The 18761-nt window shown below is 33.1% G+C and overlaps 1 protein-coding gene across 4 annotated transcripts in view; it reads right to left on the minus strand.

Moving 5' to 3' along the window:
• The window catches only part of Lrba (LPS responsive beige-like anchor protein), a 683057-nt gene that overhangs the window by 127514 nt on the left and 536782 nt on the right, over positions 1–18761 (minus strand). For all 4 annotated transcript variants that reach the window (XR_013344428.1, XM_026384651.2, XM_077803581.1 and 1 more), the window contains exon 47: positions 8788–8940. Coding sequence is in view for 3 of the 4 variants with exons in the window: in XM_026384651.2 (XP_026240436.2) it covers positions 8788–8940 (153 nt within the window). In the remaining variant the exon portion in view is untranslated. The remainder of the gene's footprint in view (positions 1–8787; positions 8941–18761) is intronic.

Here is an 18761-nt window from a genome sequence, read left to right on the forward strand (position 1 = left end):
GACCAGAAATATACACTTAATACAAAAGAAGGAGGAATAAACAGAAAGACTCAATACTAAAAAAATAACTAGCAAAATGGAACACGTGAATCTGACCATATCAATGGTAGCATTAAATGTGGATGGAGAAAACATTTCATCAAATAGCAGAGAATATCAGTCTGGATACATAACATTATCTAACAATATGCTGTTTACAAAAGACACACTTCAGTTATAAAGCCAAAATACACTGAAAATAAAAGAATGGAGCAAAGAATACGATTCAAACAGTAACCATAAAGACAAGAGTGGCTCCATAACATCTAGCAACACAGACAATGAAATCAACAGGAAAAAAAGAAACAATTTATGACAAAAAATTTATTCACTAGAAAAACAGGTCAATTATGAGCATATATTCACTATGGTTGGTTGAAAAATGACACCCTCCAAAATCAGGAAGTCATCAGGTTATAATACCTGGAACCTGTAAATGTGACCTTATATGGGAAAGGGGACTTTGCAATGTGTTTAGCTGTGGATCTTAAGATTGTAAGATTCTCCTGGATAATCAGGAAGGACCCTAAATGTAATCACAAGTATCCTTATAAGATGGGAGCTGGCAGGAAGGGGAGATATAGATTTGACTAGAAAGAAGAGAGTGTGAAGTCAGAAGCAGGTATTCGCTAGAGGGAATATGATACTGATTACAGATTTCTAGCCTCTGGAACAATGATGAATAAATTTTTGTTGTTGTAAGCCACCAAATATTAGTGGTCATTTGTTACAAAAACCACAGGGAACAAATGCACACACTTAATACAGAGCCCAAAATTATATAAAACAAAAAATGACATGATTGACAATACTTGGAATCTCCAATATCCCATTAGCAAAAAATGGATGAAATTAAACAGAAAATTGGCAAAGATATAGAAGTTCCTAAACACAATAAACCAACTTGATTAACTGACATTCATAAAAGAGTCAATAATATCAGTGTACCCATTCTTTTTAAGAGCATATGGAGAATTTTTCAATCTAAACCATATGGTAGGTCATATAACATGTCTCAGGACATTTTAAACAACCAAAACTCATACAGGGTAGATTCTTCAATCACAATGAAATTGAAAATAGAAATAAAAAACAAAGAAATTTGGAAAATTCCCAAATATCTGGAAACTAAGCAAAATACATCTAAATAATGATTACTCAAAAAACAAAATCACAAGAAATAACAGAAAACATTCTAAGGTGAATGAAAGCCAACAAACAATATTCAAATAAAATATTGGATAAATTAAAATAACAATAAAGCATATTATGAACAATTTCATATTAGTAAACTAGACAACTTAGACTATACAAACAAATTGCAAAAGAGACACAAATTACTGAAACTGATTCAAGAAAAAGAGAAAATCTGGCCAGGCATGGTGGCACTCGCTTGTCATCCCAGCAGCTCCGGAGTCTGAGGCAGGAGGATAGAAAGTTCAAAGCCAGCCTCAGCAAAAGTGAGGCGCTAAGCAATTCAGTGAGACCCTGTCTCTAAATAAAAATAAAAAAGGGCTGGGGATGTGGTTCAGTGTTTTAGGGCTTGTGAGTTCAATCCCTGGTGAAGAAGAAGAAGGAAAAAGAAAGAAGGAGCAAGAAGGAAGAAAGAAGGAGAAAGGAAGAAAGAAGGAGAAAGAAGGAAGAAAGAAGGAGAAAGAAGGAAGAAAGAAGGAGAAAGAAGAAAGAAAGAAGGAGGAGGAGGAGGAGGAGGAGGAGGAAAGAAAGAAGGAAGAAGAAGAAAGAAAGAAAGAAAGAAGAAGGAGGAGGAGGAGAAGGAAGGAAGAGGAGAAAGAAGGAAGAAGAAGGAAGAGGAGGAGGAGGGGAAGGAAGAGGAGAAGAAGGAGGAGGAGGGGAGGAGGAGGAGGAGGGGAAATCTAAGTAGACATACAATAATTAAAGAAATTGAATTGGTAGGGTTGGGGTTGTGGCTCAAGCAGTAGCACGCTCGCCTGGCATGTGTGGGGTGCTGGGTTCGATCCTTAGCACCACATAAAAATAAAATAAAGATGTTGTGTCCACCGAAAACTAAAAAATAAATATTAAAACATTCTCTCTCTCTCTTCTCTCTCTCTCTTTCTCTCTTCTCTCTCTCTCTCTTTGAAAGAAAGAAAGAAAGAAAGAAAGAAAGAAAGAAAGAAAGAAAGAAAGAAAGAAAGAAAGAAATTGAATTGGTAATCTGAGGTCTTCTCACAAAGAAAAGTCCATGCCCAAAGGGTGTTGATGATAAATTCCACCAAATATTAAGAATAATGTCAACTGTTCACAAATTCTCTCAGAAAGAAGAGGAAGAGGAAACATTACTTTATCTCATCCTCTGAAACTAGTTTTACTCTGACAATAAAGTCAAAGACATCACAAGAAAAGAAAACTACATACCAAGATACCTCATGAATAGAGATGCAAAAATCCTCAAAGTAGCAATTCTTCAGGAAAATAGTAACAACAAAAAAATCTAGAACGTATCAAAATAATTACACCATCCAAGAGTGATATGCTCAAGGAATGCAAGCTTGGTTTAACATCCAAAAACCAGTAAAAGGTTGAATTGCGTCCCCCATAAAATTCATATTTTTAGGTCCTTAATCCAATATAACTGGGGTGCTTATAAAAAGAGAATTTGGGCACACAGACTAACATGCATAGAGGCAAGATGATGTAAGACAACACAAGGAGAACACAGCCAAGAGATTCTGGAACAGATCCTTCCCTCACAGCCTCCAGAAGGAACCAACCCTGCTGAACCTTGATTTTGGAATTGCAGCCTCCAAAACTGTAAGATAGTAAATTTCTACTGCTACAGCAGTCCTAGAAAATTACTAACTATCTCAGTACAATTTGAAAAGTCCTTCCTTTCCCCTCACATGGGTAATACCAGCTCTATAATAGATGAAGTTACTTTATATGTCCTGGTCAATCTGTAGATTTTTAAAATTCACTTCCATTAGTCTGTTACTTCTAAATTGTACTAATTATTATAGCATTACAATAATTCTTGATATCTGATAAAGCAAGTCCCTCTGAAACCTGTTCTTATTCTTAGGATTTTGGCTCTGTTGGCCCTCTGCTTCAGAATCAGTTTGTCATGTTCTGTCAAAACAAAACCACACCTGATGATACTTGGATTTGTTTTTATGTTGAATTTATAAATATCTTTAGGGAGAATTAACAATCTATCAACATGTTACATCTTTTTTTCCACTTATTTAGGCATCCTCCTGTTTTAAACTAAACATTGCACAGCAATTACATGTCAGGACCAAACAATAGTCATTTTCTATGTTTTTCAAACTGCATACACTTCTGCCCACATTCCCCAGGGATTCAGACCTGACTACTGCACTGGGGGAGGGAAAGGAGACAGAAGGGTGAGATCCCTGGTTGAGAAATTCGGTTACCCACAGCAGCACCATGGCTATCTACATTCTTTATATCATCATTAATGTGGAAAATGGAAAGGAAACTAGAAAAGGAACAATATGAAAAAAAAAGCATGTTAACTTCTGGCAATTCAAGTCTAAGAAAGAGAAAATGTGTTGCCTGGAAGAAAGGTTTTTATATGCCATTTACCCACACTTTTTCATTAGGGATACATGATTCTCAACTGTGGTATTATCACTTGAGAATTGTGCACTTCTATTCAAAAGTAAAAGTTATAAAAGACTGACCTAATTCATTCTGAGACATAATATCTATGAAGGTTTAAGCTGAATAGGTTTAATTTTAACAATGGATAGGAAAAATAATACTATAATACTATAAAAAGATCACATCAATTTTAATTTGTCCATATATCCTCTGATGATAATGGAAAGGAGATAACATACTCATTTTACTTTACTTTACTTTCTCCATCAAGTGACTGTGTCACCATAATGCAAGAGAGAAGATACAGGAAAGTAATGTGATTCTAAGTGGTAACCTCAGGAAGATCACTCCCTTCCTGGATTCCTGCTACCCCCCAGCGGGGAGAAGCTCTCTATTTCAACAGGCATCTAAAAGGAGGTAATATCCAAAGAGTAGCCATATCATCCATTTTATTCACGGAGTCTAATAGTACTGAGTCATGGATAGGTGCACAGTAAATGAATGAATTAATGTTCTTATAATTTGAATAAATTATGTATATTTTGACTAAAACAAAATACTCCACTTTGAAAACTTTAGCAATAGTCCTATTGCTCAGTGTGATTTTTTTGGTCTCTTACTTAAAACTTCAGGGTTATAACAGGCAATTTAATACAGGTCCATAACACTGACATTATATCATCAGAGATAACTGATGAGCATTCTGAACTCATACATGTTTATATTACTTTAAAGTATTAAAGTCTGTTTCTTATTTATATTTCTAAAGTAGTATTTGGAATAAAGATGTCTCCCCACCCCCATTCAGATAACACAGACCAATCTCAGGAATATAATTAAAACTGCCTTGATTTTACTCTGACTTCAACTGTTCAGAACAAAGAGAATATATTTATTTGTTTTAAAGACTAATCAAACAGGTAAGTTTTCCTTCTAAAATACGTAAGATTGTATTTTCTGTTCATGGGTCCATCACTTAGCCAATTTGTCAATGCTACATTTAGAACTTCATTTACTGAAAGCTCTGGGGATGAAAACGGTTAGGTAAGATGGTAGTTATGTACCTCTAATACAAATTGAAAATGTAACACTACTAGTTCATCCACGGAATCATGCTCCTAAAAATGTCCTATCACCTTGAATTAATATTTAGGCAACCAAACACTTTTAAAAGATATGCTGAGTATCTTAAATTAAGTGTGTCAGTTAATTAATTCTGTGCTTCCCTTCTACCAGCCAAGTGTTGTGCAATCTGTTATTATTCACTGTCCTATAGATCATCTGTTCTTAGTGCTGGTTTGTTCCAGGAAGAGAGACAGCTGCAACACTATATCCCTGTTCAACCTGAGGACCATCTGACTTTAATTGTAACACACAGCTTGATGTGGCTCTGGCTATGAGAAGCCAAAGTATCGTCTGTAATAATCTGGAAAAGCAGAAACCTGCCAACAGAGGGCTGAAAACAGGGACTTGTGCTGTCTGGCTGCCTGACGGGCTGCAGGAAATATGATTAATGAGTAAGGTATAATGATATCAGGAACCCGATTAGCACCACAAAAAGGTCACAGATCAAAGTAGTATGCATTTCATGAGCTACAATCATTGCATAAAATCTGTGGAACTGAAGAGGGAAAGCAAAAAGAGGAGGGAGATAAAACCCTTATGTGATAACATGCTAACAGATACATAAAACAACAATTTAGTCACTGATAGAAAGTTAATAGGAAATTATAAAATGCATCAATATGAACTGTACTGTGGGAAAGCTTTGTTCATCATAAGTGAATAACAAATATTTTTGAATGACTAAATTCTTTCATGAAGACACACACATATATAAAATTGATACCTTTCCTAATTGTGAATGCAAATGATCAGAGATATAAATATACAATTCCAAACTACAAATGCATTTGATTTGCAGTGAATTTAATCAGTTCTGTTTCAGAATGCAAGGTAATTTGGAACCTAAAGTATAAAGGCATCTATGAAACTTCCTGGAATAAAAATCTCTGGCAAAATTAGGTAAATAAACAATAATGAGTGACAATAAACAGGTAGTTCATTTCATAGAATACTATTTTGTACATAATTTCAAAGTCATGTCTGAGTTTAGAGCATGGGTAGCCAAAACCCAAATCTGATTGGAAAACAATTGGGTAAGCTGCACTTGTTTCCTTGGTACCTCGAGAAACCTGTTTCAAAAAGACCTAGTTTTTCCGAGTTGAGGGCAGTGGAGCAGAGGAGGGTGATACTGTAAGGAAAGTGGCTTACCTCAATTTACACAATTAAATTTTAATTGTCAAAAGGTCCATGAAAATTTTTAAATGTAACTCATTCAAATGTTTCTGCTTTTCAGATTTTTTTAAGTGAAGCAAACACACCACCAAATCTTGTTGTACTTTTTATAATACTAATCATGGTAATGATTAATAGAGTTAGTTCTCTTGAGACTTAAACTTTCATTTTATTTAATTTTTTTTAGATGTGCTGGAGATCAAAACCAGGGCTTCATGCATGTTATGCTAGCTTCCAATCACTGAGCTACATCCCCAGTCTGAGACCTAGAATTTTAAACTGTATTTTAATAATAAGACAATCAGTATGTTTTTTTAAATATTCTTAAGAATGGGGAGGATACTTTCTTTTTTCATACATTATTATGTAAACATTATTTTATGTCTAATATATATATATTTGCCATGATAGGGACTGAACCCAGGGCTGCATGAATATTAGGTTAGTGCTCTACCACTGAGCTACATCTCTGGTCCCCTAAGACTTTTTTTTTTTTTTTTTAATGCTGATTCAAAAGACACCATTAAAAAATGAAAAGATAAGCCATAAACTAGTAGAAAAATATTTGCAAAACCTATTTTGGATAGAGGACTATGATGGAGAATATATAAAGATCTCTTATAATTTAATAATAAAAGGAAACAGTCCAATTTAAAAACAGGCAAGAGATCTGAACAGATAATTTACCAAAGAACATATATGACTCGAAAATAAGCCTATAAAAAAGACCAATATTATTAGTCATTAGAGTTGTATAAATAAAATAACAATGAGCTAGCTTTAGAATGACTAAAATAAATAAGGCTAAAAATACGAAGTCTTGGGAAGGAATTTGGAAAACCTAGACCTTCATACATTGTTGGTGGGAATACAAAATCGTATACAAAGTGAACATATTCTTATCATGTAACTTAGGAATTTCACTCCACCAGAAATAAAAACAGATACTGATGCTAAGATTTATATGCAAACACTCACAATACCCCACATTAAAAAAAAAAAGTACATTAACGGTAAAAAGAGAAACAAAATGTGATATATCTATGAGGTTCAAAATGTGGTACAATGAAGTACCATGCAGCAATAGAAGGAAAGGAACTGCTGCTTTATGAACTAAGGTGGATGAATCTCAAAAACATTGTGATAAGAGAAACAAGCCAGGCACAAAAGGGCATGTTGTATGATACAATTAATATAAAATTCCTAGAAAAGCAAAGCAAAACTATAGAGAAAATCAATGGTTACCTGGGCTAGGAGTGGGAGCAGAGGCTGACTACAAAGTAGCACAACAAAACTTGTGGTCTGAGTGTTCTAAAGCTGGATAGTAGTGATGGATACACAACTGCAGGAATGTATTAAATTGGAATAAATAATACCTTTTAAAAGTTGAGTTTTATGGCATGAAAATTATATCTCAATAAATCTATTTTACCATGTATGTATGTCAAAAGATACTCTACTGTCATGTATATCTAAAAATAACAACAATAAATCTATTTTATAAGAACAACCACTAGGGGCTGGGGCTATAGTTCAGTGGCAGAGCGCTTGCCTAGCACATGTGAGGCACTGGGTTGGATCCTCAGCACCACCTAAAAATGATCAAATACAATAAAGGCACGCTTCCTATATATAACTACAATTTTTTTTTTCTAAAGAGAGAACAAGTACTAAAAGAAAAAAAGGTCATAATATAAATACATCTTCTTTTCACTTGTGTATGCCTCTGGGAGAGGCACACAACCATAGGCAACCGTCACATTTAAAAGTTTGGTATATCCTTCTAAATCTTTCAGAGTTAAATGCTGTCTTGGGTTCTCAATTAATTATAATAACTTAGAATCTTCCAAAATGTTTATGATAAAAGGAAAATGCTATGTGCCTCATAATAGGATAAACAGATACTATCCAACCAATATCAAAAAACATCTTACTGGTGTATACACAATAATATTATATACTATTTTATGAGCATCTACTATATACCATAGAATGTTCTAGGTACATACAAAATTACAATCTTATAATTTTGAAATTACAAATGAGGAAATTATGGCTGAGGTGAAACTGCCCAGAGTACCATAATAAAAAATATAATTCATAACTGGGAAATCTGGCCTAACTACAAAGCCTATTTTCTTTCCACACCCCCCCCTGCATTGCTTCCAATATGTATAAAATGTGAAATTTCAATAATAATGGGATTATAATTAAGATATGGAAGGTAAAAATGAAATTGTTGGTATAAAAGGTAAGGAATGCCACCTAGAAAGCCAAAATACAATAATTTCTTTCCTTGATTATAAATTAAAAGTCATCATACTTCCTCATAAACAATACAGAATCCATATAACACAGGAAATTACAAAGGACACTAAAGAGGTATAACAACACTGAGTACAATGCTTTTAAGTTTTTAAGTTTCCATATTCTAAGTATAATGTGAAGATTTCCTTCAACACGTAGATACAGAATATAATTTGAAAATGTTGTTTCTGTCACCAAAATGTTCAATAGCCTTCCAACTGGCACACAAAATTTCGTGGCTTTCTTGGTAAGAAAAATCCATATTTGAAAAAGCCAATAATTCTAGTTTCACTTATAACTTTAACTTATAATTTTAAACTGTCATATGTAAATGAAAGTAACCTAACTCTGCATAAAGGAATTAAAAAAACCACCATACCTTTCAATGCAACAAAATTTTATAAATGTATATGGCGGTTAGTGAACTTCTATGCCATTTTCAGTTATCCCTATCAACTACAGCTTTGTACAGAAGAGCAAAGGTTAATGATTATTCACCAACACCTGAGAGATGCTTTGAGAATAGGCTCATGACAGAGTAGATGATTACTATCTTACCAATCTGTTTATGCGAACAAACTCTTCTGAGGTTTTGGCCCAAGGCGGAAGTTCGACATCAGACACTACTGTCCCATCATCCATCACTCCAAGATTATAATTATTGAAGTTGACAAACATCTCAGGGAGATAATAAAATTCAGGAATCAACTCCTATATAAAAAAAGACAATGTTATAAAATGTAGGATACCGACTAGATATTCATTTACTATTGTGCAGAAGAACAAAATAAATATAGATTTTTTTCTTTTCATACAGACAGATCCTATCCAAGCAAATTTGAATAACATCTTCCTAGTTTATATCCATGTTATATGGCTTATAAACTCAAAAATTCTTAAATCCAATATATGAGTAATAACTGAAGTTTTATAAGCTATAAAGAGAGATTTCTATGCTGTAACATCAACCTAAACCAGGTTTTTAATAAAATACATTCAATTTTTGCCAGAAAATGCTACTACCTAAGTCTCCTCATCTACCAAAAAGATAATTTATTACATTTTTACCATGCTTTAAGTATACTTTCTTCAAATTTCAAAACATTCAAATTTAGTTTTAAAATACTGTGATAAAAAATGAAAATTTATAATTAGTTTAGAAAACCACCTACATAAGAAAGTGAATAAACTAAATATGAGACTTTAATAATGACATTTTAAATACACTTTAATAAGCAGAAAAATGCAGCTGGTTAGGCTTTTGTGTGCAATAAGCCTACATATAACTATTTCAGAGGCCCCGTAGATCAGACTTGAAATCCAGTCTTGACATGGGTCAGTGGCTCAGTGGTCTTTCAGATACCCCCTCAGGGCCAGCTATGGCAGGCCTGGCTTTCCAAATAGTTGAGTAAAATAGGGAGGTCATCAGATTTTGGACAAGGTCAGTATGAACTTGCCAGAGCAGAGAAAAAAGATCCAGCAGGAATTAAGCTATTATCACTTCCATCATCCACGTGAAATGTTGCTCGGCTTTGAATTGTACATCTTTTGTTTACTATCACAATAATCAACTAAGCAGAGCAGAAATGAGCTTGTCCTCCAAATGTCTGACATCCACATGATGATTAGATTTGAAAAACATTTAAACTGGATTTTAAAAAAGGAAAAATCTTGTTAAAAGCTTAACCATAAATGAAATTAGACAGTGCTCACAGAAAACCTTTAAGATTCTCATCTTTAAAAACAATGACTCAAAGTCTAATTGGCAAAAGGGAAAAATACTTTATGTTGTTTTATGCAGCAAAAAGCCATCACCAATTTGTAAAAGCTAACATTTACTGCATGGTATGAGTCAGGTGATAAAACGAACTCTTAACAAACCCTTCCACATTTATCCTCACAATGACTTTGCAAATCAAGGTACATCTCCACTCTAAAAATGAACTAATGCTCAAAAAACTAAGGTTCAAAAACTTACACAAGGTTGCATAATATATTGTAATTTTAGAACCTGGGTCAAGACTTCTCTAACTCTAAAGTCTCTGTACTTAAATCATCAAATAAGCTTGGTTTCTACTTGTATAGTACATATAACATTTAACATTTATATATAATATATATTCATATGTATTTTAGTTGTCAATGGATCTTTATTTTATTTATTTATGTGTGGTGCCTCACACCTGGTGGGCAAGCGCTCTACTGCTGATCTACAACCCCAGCCCGAGCATTTAACATTGTAAAAAGAGTTGTTAACATATATTCCAAGTGATTAAAAAAAAAAAAAAAACTGAATGTAAACTTTAGTTTTTTCATGCAAAGGAAATAATTGGCTATTCTGAAAATAAGCCCATTACATATAATGTATATATAGTAATTATTTTATGAATAAAGTACAAAAAGGAATTTTTTAAAATATGCAATAATTATTATTTACCCTAATGAGAAGAAGATATAACTTTCTACTCTTAACTTGCTAATAAATTCAACAAATTTCAAATTTTGAGGGATTTTACAAAAATAACTTATTTTCACCCCATCATACTTGTGCTATTAAAGAGGAATGTTACTACTCAGATCTTATTCTACAATGAAAAATAAGAAATAGACTTTCCATGTTTATTCAAAATCAAAAGCAGCATTTGTTCTAATTAAATACTTATTCTTTCAATTTCAATAACACCTCCACCCTCTCCTGATCAGAAAATGAGGTCCTTCTTTTGTCTGTTGTATCCACCATGCTCCTGTGAAATAATCCTCTTGAGATTTAAAACAACAATTACAATAGCTAAATTTTAGGTGCTAGTTTTTTCCAAGTTTTAAAACCAGGAGTTTAGTTTTTTTCAACTGAAAATCAAGGACATATAGTAAATGTATCAAAATATACCAAAAAAAGGTATCCTTTACAGCAACCAATTAACAGAACATGCAGTTTGCACTTAGTGGAGCAAATCCCCCGGCACCACCAATTTTCCAATCTAAACTTGGACTGGGAGGGCTGCCCACCTCCAAAAGACCGTGTATCTTAGACAATGGTGATATGACTCATAAAAAGGTAGACTAAAGATGTGAGGATCAATTTTCAAGAATTTACATAACCTAAATTCTCATTCCAGTCTTGATTAATGAAGGTCTTTGCCCTTCAATCTAATGTCTATAGATGAATCTTCCACAACCCTAATATGAATAAGGGTTTCTTGTACACTTGAATTGGTGGAAATGAAATTATGTCTATTTCAGTAGTGATTAAGTTACCAATATATTAACTGATAATGTATTTTTAGAAGACTAAATGGTAGGAAGACTTCAGTATAGGCAGAAAATACAAATAGAATATAAATGTTACCTTTTGTTAATGAATAAAACTTATTAGAAGTTCTTTTTAATTGATTATTTAAGTCATACATATATATATATATATGAAAGGTGATATAACACATTATTTCAGTAATCAATTATTTAGTTCTTCCTTTTTGTAGTGAACTATGATAGAGTTTGGAATACAGAAGGATGTTTTTCCTTCTATAGAATACAGATCTAGATTAATTAAAAAAAACAGCAAAATGATACACTTATCAAGAGAAAATAAGTGGTAGAAACAAATAGTTCTAAAGAGAGTTTAAAAGAGAACATAATGTGTAAAAGTTGGGGTGGTCAGAGAACGTTCAGGGAAAGAAACACTATACATATTTCCCTACTACAGAACTCCTCAATCTGTAATTGTCTTGTTTTGTATCTCACTCTAAATTGAAGGCTCCATGAGTCTGAGGACTTGATGTACTTTGATCAACATTAAACTCTCAAGTCCAGCCATGGTGAATGACACACACTGGGCACTGAGTAAAAATACACTGAATAAATATGATGGAAAAACAAGATTCAAGCACTTTGATAAATAAACAAGAAAAACAAGAATATTCCTGACAAGGGAAATCCTTAAAAGAGAGAGATTGAAGTGTGCATATATTTTGTTTCTAATGATCAGTGAAGAACAATTCAATTGTTTTAGAGAGGAAACTAGGCATGCACAAAAGATAAAGTTGGAGGAGTACATAGGGTCAAGGTGTGGGCAGCCTTAAAGGATTGCCTGCAAAAGCCTTAGCCTTTTATTCTATAAAGAAAAAAAAAATGTTTTCATATAGAACTTTAAAAACAAACATGAATTTAAAATAGTATAAACATTCCCCCCAAATTAAAAATTTTTCATAATATTATGAAGATTCTACATGTAGTATAAAGGACATCATCAAATAAGTATAATTAAATTAGTAAAGAAGGGAGTATATATACTAAAACATACTGCAATCTCATTATAAGAAAATACTGCATAAACAAATCTGCTGATGGGAATTGAATCTCCTTTGAATATTCAATAAACATGCTGAACTCAATTCAGAAACACCAATATGTTAACAAAAGAAATATGTATGTACACTTCCCAAGTTTTACCATAGATGACAGTGACATTCGTTCTTCAGCAGAATTCAATTTATTCCTAAAAGCATCTAAGAACCATTCCTTGATGTAATACCAAACATTCCAGTTCAAAATTATCTTCTTTGACAGATGAAATTTAGTAACGCAGTCAAAGATCATGTCTCTCTAATACTTTTAATGCACATTTACAAAGTGAAGTATGTTTTATATTCATCACAACAGAACTTTCAGCTCTGGATAAAAAACACATGTTCAGCAATTTTTTAAAACATCAGTGGAAAATGATAAGTAAACAACATTGACAGAAGACAGATATATTCACAATTCACATTTTCTTCTGTCTTGCTGACAATAATTTTAATCTCTATTGGTTAATTAGGCAGCTGGGTCTTAGAGGCAGGTGACATGGTCAAAAATATAGTGTATCGTCTCCTAAAATAAAGATCTGAGGGGTTCAACCAGAGGGTATTCCACTGCTCAGGATAAGCCCATTGCTTTGATCACAAATTCCCAAGGCTTTCATGGCATAGTGACAAGGATTGGTTGTGACCACACATATGCTTTAGTTTTCTTCATTAAGGTATGATCCCCACTGATATGACAGGACTTTGCAGCCAGGCCCTGTGATTCTCCTGTTATTAGTTACCAATCCTATCCACCGAACTAAAATCATCACTTCAATGTATCTGGGCAAACATGCCAAATACTAATCTATTAACCTAAAGAAATAAGATAATTGAAACCAAATAGAAATAGGTGTTATTTCAGAGCAAAATTTTAATATTTTCCTCTCTATATAATATAAAATCCTGATAATTCAAATATAATAGAAAGGTAACTAACATATGTATGATAGCAAGTATACTTCTCTGGAAACAATGACGGTAAAAAGATGTGAAAGGAAAATTTTATATATAAAAGTAATACAATAATTCACCACTGGGGAAAAATGACACATTTTTATGAAGGTAAAATTTATAAATAATAGGGCTGGGGCTGGGGCTACGGCTCAGTGGTAGAGAGCCTGCCTCACACAAATGAGGAGGCACCAGAGTTCGATCCTTAGCACCACATAAAAATAAATAAAGATACTTTGTCAAAAAAATTACAAATAAGCTTTCTTAATGAAAAAAAAGAGTAGATGAACAGTATGTTATAAAAGATAATATTCATGTCCTGATATATTTTAACTTGTAAGTTCTTACTTTGTTAATCCACAAATAAAAAAAAAATTAAAAAAATTGACTAGAGGTCAAGTACACTGAATTGCACTGATAATAGTCACTATATATGAACTACATATCTAAAAGTTTTCAAATTGATGTTCATACTTAGTTTTTCCTTATTTAGTAGGTAAGAGGGGAGGGGTCTCTTTCTGTAGTAGGTAAGGTGCTAAGAAAAACAATACTTTTTTAAATTGGAGAATAAAAAATCTATAATCAAAAAATCATGGATTACAAACCAAAAGATAATAGATAATCTGTTCCAATCTCTTTTAGTAAAAATAATAATTGGGTTTGAGTCTAGACTACTCAATTTACTGTCATATGTTCTTAAATTAATTTAATTTTTGTGACTCCTTACTCACCTCAATTATCTTTTCTAAAACATAGGGATGTTGGGAGGCTAATGTGAGATAGAACAGAGTGTTCAACATACATACAAGATATTGTTATAATTATCATTACTATGACCCCTGATAAGAAGTACCAATTATAGGGTCAACCGGCCAAATTCTTAAAGCAAAAAGGTCATTCACTGAATCATACACAGTTATAAAAGCTTTAACATAATTCTAATAATAGTTAATAAAATTTACTTATAAAAATAAAAATGCCCACAAAAATATTTAAGACAATAATTCCTACTAATCGTCATCAGATTTTATACAAATTCACTAGTTTTTATTAGAACACAATAGGACTTAGCATGTCTCATTTTATGATACTCTAAATAGTTCTCCCCTGCTTTCAAAACATTTTTCATTTCCATGTTTGCACTGGAGATTTTCTTTGGGCCTTTTGCTGTTCTAGGCCCTAATCTTCAAGGAAAGGGTAATTTGGGAAGAGATAATGCAAAGAAAAGGTTAGCTGAAATGCCAACAAGAGAAGGCACATGTAAAATTCCCACCTTAAATTTTTTCTGGAACAAGTTGTTTAAAAATCTGTGTGTGTGTGTGTGTGTACACACATGAATATGAGTGGGGTAACAGGCTACATCAATATCTATGAACACAATGAACAGATGCCAAGCACATCTTTTACATGGTAATACATTGTGTTTTTACATAGTAATACGTTCCACGGATGCTGATAGAATCAGTGTTAGGCCCATTTTTTAATAGAGCAAAAATTATCATAAGATCACCAGCCAAGAAAAAAATTCATAACTTACTTGGGTCTACATTATAATCATTCAGGAAACTATGAGTATCATCACATATGCAAGTTCTGTTGAAGTTATGTATGAAGCAAAGGACAGACACAGTTGCAGTAAAAGTGGGAGTGACTCAGCTCACTCATTCATTGTGAGTGTGAGAGGAGAGAGAGTCTGATGGAAAGAGTATGTCAAAAAAAAAAAAAAAGAAAAAGAAAAAAGAAATACAAGGAAACAGAGGGAAGCAGAAGGAGGAGGTAAAAAGAAAGAATTGAGAATAGAAGGATTGCATAACCCAGCACTGTGCAAATAATGTCTGAACAAGGGTAAGATTTTATTTTCTTTTAGCATTTAAAAAATTTTAAATTAAAACCATGTCTGATATTAGGACGTATTAATGATGAAAGTATTTCTTAATAGGAAAATAAAATTATCATACCATCAAGGTTTAAGGCTTTTAAAAATTCATTAAGAAGTTCTATTAACTGTAGCTAAACACTTCCTTATAAATGGGCCTAACACTGATGCTATCAGCATCCATGGAATGTATTACCATGTAAAAGATGTGCTGCTAGGGGGAAAATGGAACCTAATTTATCTTCAGATTGCAGACCCCTGGGATTTCAAAGGTAGTAGAGGGCAAGTCAAAGGTCTCATGTTTTACAAATCTCACAAGACACAAATAAAACTATTTGATGACCACTTCGACTCTATTATTATTTAACATAGATGTACAATTAAAACCTTTAAGGGTTAACTTTTATAGCTAAAATTAATTCACATAATAGTACAGCACAATAGTATATTTTAAAATATTATTTAGTAATCTCTTAGGATTTAATTGTATTATATTTACTTAGTGATAACTATGGAATATATTTAACTGCCCTGCTAATCTGATAACAATATGAATTTTACATTCACCATTAACAGTACACAATTAATTATAAAAATAGGAATTTTTAAATATTTTATTTTAGTTGTAGTTGGACACAATACCTTTATTTTATTTTTATGCAGTTCTGAGGATCAAACCCAGCATCCTGCATGTGCTAGGCGAGCGCTCTACGTTAAGCCACAACCCCAGCCCCAAAATAGGAATTTAAATGGATTATACAAAACAACCACACATAGGATGTCCACATAGGCTATTGTGTAAAGTTAACAGTAAGAACTCATTCTGTACTAATTGTATCAATGTAGAAGAGTAAATTATTTACAACTCTTAGTATATGACTTGAAGCTACTAGGTCCAATGTGGACAGACCTCCCAATCTCCAGGAAGATGTTATGAATAGCCCCATTCCATATTAAGCAAATTATCTCTCTTACATCTCCAACTATCAACCTATCTTTTTCAGACTCTTCCACATATCCTTAGAAAATCTTCATGATTTTCTGTCCCTACAGTCAACCAAATGGCACATCCTGAAGAATGACTTTTAATTGTCTCTTGAATTCAACCTCTTGGCTTCTTAACTAGTTGAGGCTCTTACCATCTTCCCTTGAAACCAACTGTAATAGCCTCTGTTATCATTTAGATAAGAGGTGTCCCATAAAAACTCATGTGTGAGACAATGCAATAAGGTTTAAAGGTGGAATGACTGGGTTATAAGAGCCTTAACCTAATCAGTGCATCAATCCCCTGATTGTGAATAACTGGGTGTTAACTATAGGCAGGTGGGGTGTGGCTGGAGTAGATGGGACTTGAGGACATGCTTCTGGGGTATATATTTTGTCCCTGGTGAGAGAAGCTTTCTCTCTGCTTCCTGAGCTGCCTTCCTTGTCCATGCCTTTCTGTCCATTGCCCTCAGGCCTTGAGCAATGAAGTTGGCCACACAGGGACTAAGACCTCTGAAACTGCGAACTCTAAAATTAACTTTTCCTCTTAAAATTGTTCCTGTTGGGTCTTTTGGTTACAGCTGTGGAAAAGCTAACTAAAAGAGCCTCCTAACATTTTTGTCTACCCCCTGTATCTGTTTCTCAAATTTCTGCCAAAATTCTTTGTTTGATAATAGAAATTTTGATATCATACTCCCACTCAAAAATATTTAATGGTTCCTCATTGACTTATAGCAGAGGAAGGCAAACCACAAAAGGTAGATAAAACTATTCTATGATCACTTTGACTCTGTATTATTATTATTTAACATTTATGTACAATTAAAACTTTAAGGGTTAATTTTCATAGCTTAAATTAATTCATGTAATATTGCTGCACAGTAGTTTACTTTAAAATACTATTTAGTAACATGTAATTTTATTTTACATATGTGAATAAGGCCAAATATGACCTGATACTTGTTTTGGCAAGTAGAGTTTCATTGGAACTAAGTCACTTTCATTTGCCTAGGTATTGTTCTCAGCTCCTGTTGGGCTACAACAGTAGAGTGGAGGAGCTAAGACAGAGCTTAGCTCAAAGATTTTACAGCCAAAAATATCACTTAACTGCTTACCAAAAATTTTTGCTGAACTGGCCTATAGAATTAAGCCAAATGTCTTTCAAGTATTACCAAAGGTCTTTAAATCAGATCTGAATGCCTTTCAGTATCTCCCCTTTTCAGTGTTTACTACACTTCAAGAACATAGACTGATTGGCAAATCAGTAAGCATTCCTCGATGTGCCAAGTATTTTCTCTGGACTTTGTTCATGTCATTTCCCTTGCTCAGAATACTCTTTCTCAATTCATCAAATCTTAATTTAATAAGTATTTACTTTAATACCTATGATGTTTCAAGCATTTTTCTAAGCTCTAGGAATAAGCCAATGAGCAGAACACTTCCCAAATTTCATGGATCTCATGTTTCAGTTTTGATAAAAAACATAATAAATAAATCAACAACTGTAAACGTATGTCAAATGGCAAGTGACATGAAGAAAAATGAAATTGGAAAGTAAAACTATGTGGGGTGAGGAATGTAATTTTATATAGGAAAGACAAAGGAGAAGGCCTTACTGAGAGGATGACATTTGAGTAAAGATCTGAAGAGAATGAAGAATGGATCCAAGAAGATATCTGGAGGAATGTTTTCAGGTGAAAGTAAAAGTAAAAGCAAAGGTCCTAGAGTAAGAACAAATGCCTGGAGTATGCAAAGGATAGCAAGGAGGCCCTGCTTGGTTAAGAAGTGAGTGAAGAGAGGGCAACAGAGAAGAATGCAAGAGGTAGTATGATTTTGGAGAAGGGTAGATTATATAAAGTCTGAAAATAAGGATTCCGGTTCATAATTTCAAACAGGAAACCATTTACTAACATGGGAAAGACTGAGCAGAGCAGGTTGGAAGGAATGAAGATCATGTTAAAGTTATGATATGTTTACGTATTCAAAAGGAAATAGTGAGGACAGAGTCAGACATCAGAAGAAATATAGGGGCTAGAGACAGAAATTTGGGAGTTTAGTTAATTTTAATTTAGTGTCCCAAATTAAAAAAAGGATTTTGCATCCTTTAAGATACAGCTCAAACATCCCTCTATGAAGTCACTGTGATCCCACCTTTACCAGTTAAAATTAATTTCAAGTACTATAATAAGATAAATGTTTTTATCTTATTATAGTACTTGTCACAATCTAACTTATATTTAAAATCATTTCATGTATACATGTCTTTCTCATCTAGAGATATGAGAAAAACAATGTTTATCTTACCCTTTCAAAAAATGTTCTCTACTGTATAGTACATATAGTGAATAAACAATAAAGACTAAGAATTCGTCATGTTT

Source organism: Urocitellus parryii, chromosome 10, assembly GCF_045843805.1.
Source record: "Urocitellus parryii isolate mUroPar1 chromosome 10, mUroPar1.hap1, whole genome shotgun sequence".
NCBI lineage: Eukaryota > Metazoa > Chordata > Mammalia > Rodentia > Sciuridae > Urocitellus > Urocitellus parryii.